Here is an 11,096-nt window from a genome sequence, read left to right as displayed (position 1 = left end):
TGTGGAGGAGTAACCAGAAAGTGGGATATCATTTGAGATGTAAACGAATGGAATGATTAATTAAAAAAAAATGGCTCTTCAAGCTGATAATTGTTGACCTTCTGTCTCAGTCGGCAGCTGAAAGTTTACTGAGTTGTCACTGCTATTGCCTTTGTCTCTCAGACACTTGCCTCTTAGCATTAAGTGTGAGTAGGTTAAATAACAGCACCATAAATCCCAATATTCTTGAAAGATTTTGAAAGTTTTCTTTTTGTTGTTATTCTTTTTGGTTTTTTTTTGTTTGTTTGTATGCATGTTTTGGTTTTCATTTCTTTAGTAAGCACTCAAGATTGGTGAAAAGCTGTGGTAACTTCCTCAAGTCCTGCTAAACATTAAAGTGCTAAACATTTTTTTATAAAAATGTTAATTCATGTATGATGTCAGGCTTCTAGTCTGGGCTGAATTCTCTCCCATACAACTATTGGAAGATGAAACTTCAAATTTCAATTTATGTCTGTGTGAGTGTGCTTGTGTGAATGTGTGTGTGTGTGTGTGTGTGTGTGTGTGTATGTGTGTGTACTTTTGGTAATAAACATTTATACACTAATGAATACAAGTTCCCTTCAATTAATGAATATCCTCTAGGCATTTATTTATATTCTGAAATGTTCTGGGATTATTCAAAATATTGCTTGGCATCTCCCAAGGGAGAACATCAAAAGATGAGAGAATATATAAATTGTATTAATTTTTCCACATAAGAAACACCTGGCACACAAGATAGAGGATTCTTCACAGGTAAAAATGAGTATCATGTGTCACAGATACCGACGTTTCAGTGTCATATGTATTGTCTAACTTTAACAGCAAAGACACAGAAAATTATCACTATTTATTGTTCAATATTCAGTGATTCCTACCACCAAATGTAACTACAATATGACTTCTCTCCTATAAATCCAAATAAGTCTTTTGATATCTATATATTTTAAAGGAAAAACTAAAATATATTCTTAAAATTTCATTGTTTTGTTACTTATATAAATATGTTATATATGTATATGTTTACCTCAAGCTGACAAAAACTGAGAGTAAAAAACAATAACTATAAAATGTAAATGCCAGAGTGACATGATGAAAATTATCTTAGTTCCCTACAAATATTTGCACAGTGTCTACTCTCTGATAATGCCAAAATGTTGCTTTTAATTAAAAACAAAGATCATATGATAGTCAATGATTATTTGAGTAGATAGTAGATATTTATAAATCCAATGTTATGATTCATAGAATTTCCAAAATGTTTTTTTATTTTTCAATAAGATCTGACAAAATTATAATTTCTTCATAGGATAAAGTGTTGGTACAGAGCTATAACATGGCAGTGACCCAATTCACAGTAAAAATTTAAAAAGCTATCTGATTCTTCCCATAGAAATCTAAGAAAGGAAGGTCAAATCTAAGAAAGAAAGGTCACTGCTGTTTTCAGACTTAACAAGAAAACCAGCACCCTCTTCTGTTCTCACATAGTGATGAGAACACATTGGAGAAAAAAATAAGATCTTCCTGAGCTATATATGGAGAGGAAGGAAAGACAGATAAGAAGGATGACAAAGAAGATCAGAGAATGATTACTTATATGCATAAATATGTCATAATGGAATATATTAACATATACTAACTTAAAAAAGATTAAAGAACGTAAATGTTCAAATAGTCATCTTATGAAATGTAAGATTTTTGCTTCAAATAATTACAAATAATTAGGCTTATATTGCTTTTTATGCACTCCTTGATCATATTCATATCATAATGCTTCCTGGCATATGTGTCTACACAATAGATTAGTGATGCTGAAGACATAGGAAAACAGAAAGCTGTTTTATGAGCTGGAAAGTAATATTTTAAATAAGTGCTATTACATTATTATGTATGTTAATTTGTATGTTTTAATTATTGTTCATGTTTCACTAGTCATGGATTTTACTATAATTTTTACCATAAACATACCTTTTCTTACTCATTTTAAAGCATTAGATATCATTTTACTAATATAACAATAACTCTCATCTATCAACATGCATTCTAATTCAAAATCTGTTCAGCTTCTGATCATTATGGCATTCAGCTAAGTGCTATTTCAATAAATTCTTATTGCCTAAAGTAACAAAATAATTTACATCATATCCAGAAATTTTAAAAATATTGCTTATAATATATTTTATTTAGTACTTGTAGCATTTTCCCAAAATTACATTTGAATATATTATATACTAAATACAGCATAAGGATAATTGTTGTCAATATATATCTGAAAACTTGGAAATCAGGAGGGTGTGGTAAGAGGCTTGTTAAAAGTGTCAGTACAATTGGGGTGTACAATGGTATGCTGTTTTTTAAAAGAAGGAGAGGGTGAACAATTCAGATAATATGTCCATAAGAAAATTCTCTGACCCTTTCACATTCTCATAAAAATGATTAACAGTGTGATATTGTTTATTGCTTTTATTTATACATATACTCAATATGTCAGTGGATCAGTGATTGAAATGTACAACAGGTATAAGAATTTTCATTTGTTTATACTGAAATAGCTGGTTTTAATAATTTTAAAAATATATAGCAATAAGTTTTTGCATGACTAAAGAGTTATATTAAGTACAATGCTGATACCTTTGGAGCTTTTGCTACAAGATTACACTATATGCCCCAAGCTGATCTCAGATTAACAGTGACTTTCAGTTACCTTCACATGTCCTCAAGTTATAGTCAGATACGCATCCTCCAACTGAATACTGAGCATTATTAGGAATTTTACAAACATTTGCCTTATATTTTCATAGCTGTCATGTTTACCATACAGTTATCATACATCTATCTATACACCTGGCTATAATTGATTTGTATATGTTTCTAGCATTTATTCAGAGATATATCTCTATATATGTCATAAAATAAAAGAAATATTATCATGTACTATCATTGAAAAAGAATATTATATATAGCAAGATACATTGAAGTTTATTTGGTCTCAATCCTTCAAATTACAAATAGAAATGAATAGTAAGTGTCAAAATGTTTAGTAAATGAAATCATGTACAATTAAGATACTCAGTATAACTTGTATCTTTAACTTTATGAAACATATCATTTAAGAACAATGCATTATAATTTATTTTTAATTTTTAATATTGTGTAGCTTATACTAATATACTAAAATCTGTCAGTTGATCTTATAAGATAGCTATTGATGATACTGGTATCTGTACTCTGAACAGGTTTTCTAATAAACCAGGATGGGGCGACACAACCTTACAGTGGTGACTGAATTTGTCCTGATGGGCATCACTGACCGCCCTGAGCTTCAGGCCCCATTGTTTGGACTGTTTCTCATTATCTATCTGATCTCACTGATGGGAAACTTGGGCATGATCATCCTCACCACAGTAGACTCCAGGCTACAAACACCTATGTACTTTTTTCTCAAACATCTGGCGATTACAGATCTTGGTTATTCTACCTCCATAGGACCCAAAATGTTAGTAAATTTTGTTGTGGATCAAAATACAATATCATTTAAACTTTGTGCCACACAGCTTTCTTTCTTTCTTGTGTTCATTGTTAGTGAGCTCTTTATTCTGTCTGCAATGTCCTATGACCGCTATGTGGCTATCTGTAAGCCTTTGCTCTATACTGTCATCATGTCACAGAGATTATGTTGGGTACTAGTTGCAATTCCTTATCTTTATTGCACATTTGTTTCTCTTCTAGTCACAATTAAGATTTTCACTTTGTCTTTCTGTGGCTACAATGTCATCAGTCATTTCTACTGTGACAGTCTCCCCTTGTTACCTCTGCTGTGCTCAGATACACATGATATTGAACTGATAATTTTAATCTTGGCAGCCTTTGATTTGATCTCATCTCTTCTGGTGGTCCTTGTGTCTTACCTGCTCATCCTCATAGCCATTCTGAGGATGAACTCTGCTGAGGGCAGGAGGAAGGCTTTTTCCACTTGTGGATCCCACCTGACAGTAGTCATTGTCTTCTATGGGACTTTGATATTTATGTATGTCCAGCCTAATTCCAGCCACTCCTTTGAAACTGATAAAGTGGCTTCTATATTCTACACCTTGGTGATACCCATGTTGAACCCCTTGATCTATAGTTTGAGAAACAAAGATGTAAAATATGCTCTGAAAAGGACGTTGAATAATTTGTGTAAATTATTTTCTTTGGCTATTCAAAAAATATAAATTTTTCTTGTTATGTGCTTATTCCATGTGCACTTAGAAAATATAAAAAATGTTTTCAATGTATGAAACAATATATGATATTTATATTACTTTTACTGCTCTTCATAGACTTATAATACAAACAAAGTTCAAAAGAAATAAATGAATCTTTTTCTCTAAGTTGATTTTATACAAAAGTTGAGAGAATATACACCCACATGTCATTACTTAAAGATACCACACACATATGCACACAGACAGACACATAACAGCACAAAGAATAGTGACCAAATGAGGCACCATGGGAAATAATTGTATATGTATGTATATGTATATATGTGTGTGTATATATGAATCTGTTTCTTGTGTGTTTATCACCTACTGAAATAAAGTTCGAGATGCCTGTACCTGGTATGCCCATTTGTCTATGTAATTGCTTTCTCTCAGACTTAATCTTTACTTTTCAATATAATATATTAAATATATTTATTCAATATTAAATATATTTAATTCAATATTAATTGAGTTAATTTATTCAAAATATTGAATATTTTTATATAAAATTGAATTCCCATTACTTTGCCAAAATAATGACTATCTTAAACACTATTACTGCATTAGTTCTTTGTTAATATTTTCATTTCAATTATAATTCTATTACCTTTAACTCAGTAATACAAAGTCCCTTAGTTTCCCATGATCCTGTCTCACTCAATCCATTTTCTTCACAAGCAGAGATCTTTTGTTTAAGAGCAGTACTCTGAACTATTCATAAATGAGCTAAAGTACCTGCTTGTATTTCCTTGCTGGCCCTCTTTAGTAATTGTCTGCCCAGTATTACAATTTTTAAAATTATCTACAGTGATATGATAACAACTTAGTAGAGCATTTTTTTACAACTTTCTGTAAGAAGACCAAATTAAAGCAATTTTGTATATTTTCAACATGTTTATATATCTCATTACCAATATTAAATATGATTTCATTGATTCTCACAGATTGATCATATCAATGTATTGCTCAGCTCATCAATAGCAAATCAAGTGATTGTGTATATTTCATTTATTTCGCCTTGTACCATACAATTATACTTTGATGGTGTTAACTACTTGGAGTTACAGTGAGTCTAATGTATAAGAATTTGTCTCGTGTTTTACACATAATTCTTTAATGTCACTTTCCAAACAAAATATTATTTTTCATGTAAACACACATTTTTGAGAACTAGTTACCAGATTCTTGAGAAGTATTATGTTATATTCATTCTTCAAGCTAAAAAGAAGTGTTACACCAAATTAATTCAAAACTATGTACAGACATGAATAGCATTAGCGTAAATAATAATAGGGGTAGCTGCATAGGCTGGCACAATTTGATATTGTATTATTTAAATTACTTTTATTATTGAGGCAGCAACCTACACTATAACTCAGCTCACTATGGAACTATATATACAAATTGGTGTAGAATGTATAGTATTTCACCTCCTTCCATCTTCAAAGTACTATAATTAAATGTCTTAGCTCTCACACCAGTTGTTGTTTCTTTTAAAACTGTCTGAGTATTATTTCTTCATTTGACTTCATTAAAAATAATTTTATGAGCTGAAGACCTAGTGCACCATTGAGAGCTCTTACTGCTCATGCATAGGATCTTAGGTCAGTCCTCAGAAATTATACCCGCAGAACCACAACTGTTTGTAATATAGTTCTAGTTATCTAGTCATTTCTTTTTTTCATTTTAAACTTGTAGTTTTATTCAGGTTTGATTTTTAACAAATATGTCAGGGAGAGAGCCCCAGGAAAGGTTAAAGCCCATGGGGGCAAGGCCTTTCCAGATGCTTGAGGAGGCATCGTGTCCCCTCCACCCCCTTCCCACACCTAAAGGGGTTTGGGAAGAGACAGGCAGGGAAAGGGGCTGGTCCCCAGTCTGTACAGTGGTGCTTGGGAGTGAAGGACTATGGAGAGCAGGGGACCGGATTGGGGATAAGTGGGCTAAAGGGCACAAGACCATTTGCCAGAATCTAGCTTTCTGATTCCAAATTGAATTAAAAAGGAAAAAAAGGAGAGGGGAACCTAAACCACAAGCAGTACCCAACTCCTTTTCCCCTCAGGGCTGTGAGAGAAGAGGCAGGTGGTTTCACCAAGGCCATGGCTCCCTCATTCCTGGCCAAGGGAGCTAGGTGAAGGGCAGAGTCTCCCCAACAGTTGAAGGGGTGAGGAAAACCAAATAAAACATCAAATAAATTAGATAGGAGTCCAGCCAAGGGCCCAGCCAGTGCAGAACCTGGCTGGGGGAAGGGTCTCTGTAGGCTCATGGATAACTGCTGCCAACATTAAAGAGTAATGTTACCACAAAAATGCAAAAGAAAAATCAAAGTATATTACCACATATAGTTAAATAGTACATATAAGTGGTAGAGTTAAAAATGGTATTTAAGGTAGTCAAACTACTAAGGACTTACAGGTAACATTCTTGATTGGCATATGTCAGATGGATCAGCGACAATGTTAGCAGAATTTAACATTATGTAGTTAGAAATACACCAAGGAAAATGAGGAGGAGGAGGAATAGGAGATATGAGGAGGAGGAGGGGAAGGGAGAAGAGGAAGGGCAGGAGGAGGAGGAAGAGAAGAAAGGTAGAGGAAGAAGGCAGAGAAGAAGGAGGAAAAAGAAGGAGGAGAAGAGGAAGGAGAAGAAGAAAAGAAACAGAGGGGAAGAAGAGAGGGAAGAGGGGAAGAAGAAAGAAAAAAAGGAGAAAGTAGACATGAACAAGGAAGGAGATGAAAATAACAAGAACAAATGTAGCCCGCACGGTCGTCTTGCCAGCAAGAAGACACGTGGACACACTAGGTTCCTTTTGCAGCAACGTTTATTGTCTCCATCCATAGGAAAAAAAGGGTCGAACCAAAAATCTGCACTGCTTATATACACCACAGTGCAGCGTGTCTGCCCACAGCGCGGTGTGTCTGCCCATGATTGGCTGTTCGCTCATTACCCTACGTAACGCCCCAGAATGGGCCGTGACTTTTCACTCTACACACATGCGCAAACAGTTCTCTACTAGGAGTTGACAGTGGAAAGTAGGCGCCATCTTGCCATGGCGAATGTCTCTCTAGCTTCACCGCTCCCTACAAACAAAAGAAATGAAAATATAAACATGAACATAAATGAGAACAGGAGAAGAGAGGGGAGAGAGGAAGACAGGGGGAGGGAGAGGAAAACGAGAAGGAGAGGGAGAGGGTAGAATGGAAAATAAAATTTCTTGATTTCTGTCCTTTCACATTCAGCTGGTTCTGGCAAAAGAAGACTGAAAAGATATTTTTTCATACATATGCTAGCCAATGATTTGTAGAATGGAATTCCATAGGAAGAAAATAAGAGCTAAACTTTCCTCCACCAAAAGAAAGAAAGAGAGAGAGAAAGAGAGAGAGAGAGAGAGAGAGAGAGAGAGAGAGAGAGAGAGAGAGAGAGAGAGAGAGAGAGAGAGAGAGAGAGAGAGAGAGAGAGAGGGAGAGAGGAAGAGACAGAGACAGAGACAGAGAGACAGAGAGACAGAGAGACAAAGAGACAGAGACAGAGACAGTCAGGTGGTTTTCCCGATACTGCTTGGACTTTAATATTTTTATATCAGCTTCAGCCACTAAGGAAATTATTTAACAAGGAGAATCACAATGAGCACTTTCTAAGAGTTTTTGTCAATACCTATTATCACAGTATTGACCAGTCTAATAAAAGGGGATTTGTTACATACTAAAGTGAACATGGGCCAAATGTCTAAAATTAAAAACTCAATTGAAATCACATGCTGGAGATTATGTGGAGCAAGGTGAACACTCCTCTACTTTGGGTGGGTGCAAATTTAGGTGCAAATTTGTACAACCACTTTCAAAATCAGTTTGGTGGTTTCTCAGAAAACTGGGAATACTACTAAATTAAGACCAGCTATACCACTCCTGGGCATAAACCCAAAAGATGTTCCACCATTCCACAAAGACCCTTGCTCAACTATGCTTTATTCTTAATAACCAGAAACTGGACACAACTTAAATCTCCATCAACTGAAGAATGGATAAATAAAATGTGTTATACTTTAGTAGTACTCAATTAAAAACTGCATTTTATAGCCCTTTTCTCTATTTTCTGGCTCTTAGCATTCAGTCTTCATTTGTGTACCCATTGAAGAATCAACTATGTGCTAATCAGTACTTTAAATCAAAGCACAGAAAACTATGGTGAGATGTGTAGGAACATGGTTAAACTCAGTGGGCCTCAATTTGGAGGCCCTCTTCTTGACCTCTTCTCTGAAAAGATATTTTCTGCTGTTCTTAGCATTTGTTTGGACTCAAGGACTTGTGAGATTTCCCACTTCCATGTTAGTTATGTATTATTCTCGTTTAGGCCATGTTTAGTCAGACATGTAGGTAAGACTTAAGCATGTAGTTTCTTATATGGTCAGGCATGATAACATGTAGATAATATCATAGAACATACAAGAAATACACAGATTGAGAAGTTTATATTTATGTATTTAGGATTATGCATCTACATATAAACACACACACACACAAATGTAATAACAATTATGAAAAGGAAAGGTCATGAATTTGGAAGAAAGTAAGGGAGGTTTTGAGTAGAAAATTATAATCTCAAAAAATATTAATTTTAAAAATATTTTAAGAAGCATAGTAAGTATGTAATAAGTAAATACAAAGAGATATAGTGAAGAAAGGCATGGAATAATAGAACTGGGAGGAAAATTAACAAGGACCAGGGATCATAATTTTAGTAAATGTATGAAATTATTGAAGAACAAATCATTTAAGGTTGTAAAAAACTCATGAACAAAACAATAATAACAGTAAAATAAAAGTACAGTGACTCTAGATTCTGTAAACTCCTAAGCTTATAAAGAGAAAAGCCTTCACATTCCAAGTTTAGTCTTTAATAAAAAAAATTAAGCTCACTTCATCAAACCCCTATTTGTTGAGAATTACATGAATAATTAAAATGTTTGCAATTGGTGTGACAGGAAAGACAGAACCCCACATAACATTAAGACTAGTTAGAACCATGCTGCTCTTCTATGCTGGGCCATTATGCACACTGAAATGAGAAAAAAAATCCATGCGACATATAAAACACTTGCATTTCTCAAAAGGAAATTTTGTGATTTAAAAATATTTTATTCTCCATAATTTTAAAATTCCTAGTGTCCAAATTCCATCTGCACACAGTTTCTTAATTGAAGAAAGGGACCACTTAGGAAGTAAGGAGTAAGAGGATAGCGGTTTAGGAACATGATGGAAGTGATTGAGGGTGATGGTGTAGAAAGATGTTAGCAGTTACTGGAAAGGGCTAGGTGGGGTTTAATTTTCAGAATGTGTTACTGGCACACAGAGAAAACAAAGACCAAATAGTTACAGGGTTTGAGGTGTTGATCCCACTCCTGTACTATATTATATTAGAATACATATTCACCTTATAATCTGCCTGATATTTCTAAACCCCTTGTTGATAAAGAATACAAAACTTTCCATATTATTCTCTAAAATACCCAGTGACACATACTGTACACATGAAATGATACATGTTCAGTGATTCAGTACTCAGGGAGACATTACCATTCCAAGTTAGGTTGGCTTAGATATCTTTCCTGCCTGCCACGGCTGGTGTATAGTTAGGAATGGTCCATACTTTTTTTCAGTGATCTTTGGCTATTTTGGAAGGAATGTTTTCCAGCTGAGTAAACAGGTTTTTTGTATATTGAGCTGGTTTTGAGTTCACTCATACTTAGTGTTTTGTCTGTTTCCATTGTCATTACCATGTTCAGGTTTAATTTAACTTCAAGTTACTGGATATATAAACAGCCAAAGAGAAACACTCCACCTTTGTTCCTTGACTCCTAGGAACTTTTGCATATCTATCTTCTTTCTGTTGCCTTGTTAAATGTACTTTACATATAATTTCAAGGTGATCTACAGTATGATAGTGGAAAATGTAGCTGTTTGAAAGTCAAATATAAACTAATGCTCCCTACACAATGTAGACCAATGTACCCATTTTTCTCCAAACATTATAAAACTAGAACACTCATTGTCTTCATGAATTAACTGCCTTAGAAATAGAAATCTATTATATAGAAATCACAAAAGAACACATATGGTATGCATTCTCTGATAAGTGGATAATAGCACAGAAGATCAGAATACACAAAATACAAACCACAAACCATAAGAAACTCAAGAAGAAGGAAGATTAAAATGTGGATACTTCATTCCTTCTTAAAAGGGAGAACAAAATACCCATGGAAGGAGTTGTAGAGACTAACTATGGAGCAGAGACCGAAGGAAGGACAATTCAGAGACTGCTCCACCTGGGAATCCTTCCCATATTTAATCATCAAATCTAGACACAATTGTGGATGCCAGCAAGTGCTGGATGACAGGAGCCTAATATAGCTATCTCCTGTGAGGCTCTGTCAGTACCTGACTAATACAGAAGTAGAGGCTCACAGCCATCCATTGGACTGAGTACAGGGTTTCCAATGAAGGAGCTAGAGAAAGGACCCAAGGAGCTGAAGGGTTTGCAGCCCCTTAAGACAAACAACAATATGAACTAACTAGTACCCTCAGAGCTCCCAGGGACTAAAACACTAACCAAAGAGTACACATGGTGGGACTAATGGCTTCAGCAGCATGTATATAGCAGAGGATGGCCAAGTTGGTCATCAGTGGGAGGAGAGGCCCTTGGCCCTGTAAAGGTTTTATGCCCTAGTGTAGGGGAATGCCAGGGCCAGTAAGCAGGAGGGAGTGGGGTGGTTAGCAGGGGGAATGGGGAGGGAACAGGGGTTTGTTTTAGTTTTTGGGTTTTTTTCTTTCT

General features: G+C 34.9%; 2 protein-coding genes across 3 annotated transcripts in view; both read left to right on the top strand.

Moving 5' to 3' along the window:
* The window catches only part of LOC116090422 (olfactory receptor 8K5-like), a 43,200-nt gene that overhangs the window by 15,953 nt on the left and 16,151 nt on the right, over positions 1-11,096 (top strand). The window lies entirely within an intron of this gene.
* On the top strand, positions 3,276-4,235 carry LOC116090420 (olfactory receptor 8K3-like). The gene has a single exon (XM_031370880.1). The coding sequence runs from the start codon at positions 3,276-3,278 to the stop codon at positions 4,233-4,235; it is 960 nt and encodes a 319-aa protein (XP_031226740.1).

The sequence above is a fragment of the Mastomys coucha genome, unplaced genomic scaffold (assembly GCF_008632895.1).
Source record: "Mastomys coucha isolate ucsf_1 unplaced genomic scaffold, UCSF_Mcou_1 pScaffold15, whole genome shotgun sequence".
NCBI classification, from domain to species: domain Eukaryota; kingdom Metazoa; phylum Chordata; class Mammalia; order Rodentia; family Muridae; genus Mastomys; species Mastomys coucha.
The sequence above is the reverse complement of the archived record's forward strand: the minus strand, read 5'-3'. Positions and strand labels throughout refer to the sequence as shown.

Excerpts from the sequence above, each read along its gene's own strand:
- LOC116090420 (XM_031370880.1), top strand. The coding sequence starts at position 3,276 with ATGGGGCGACACAACCTTACAGTGGTGACTGAATTTGTCCTGATGGGC.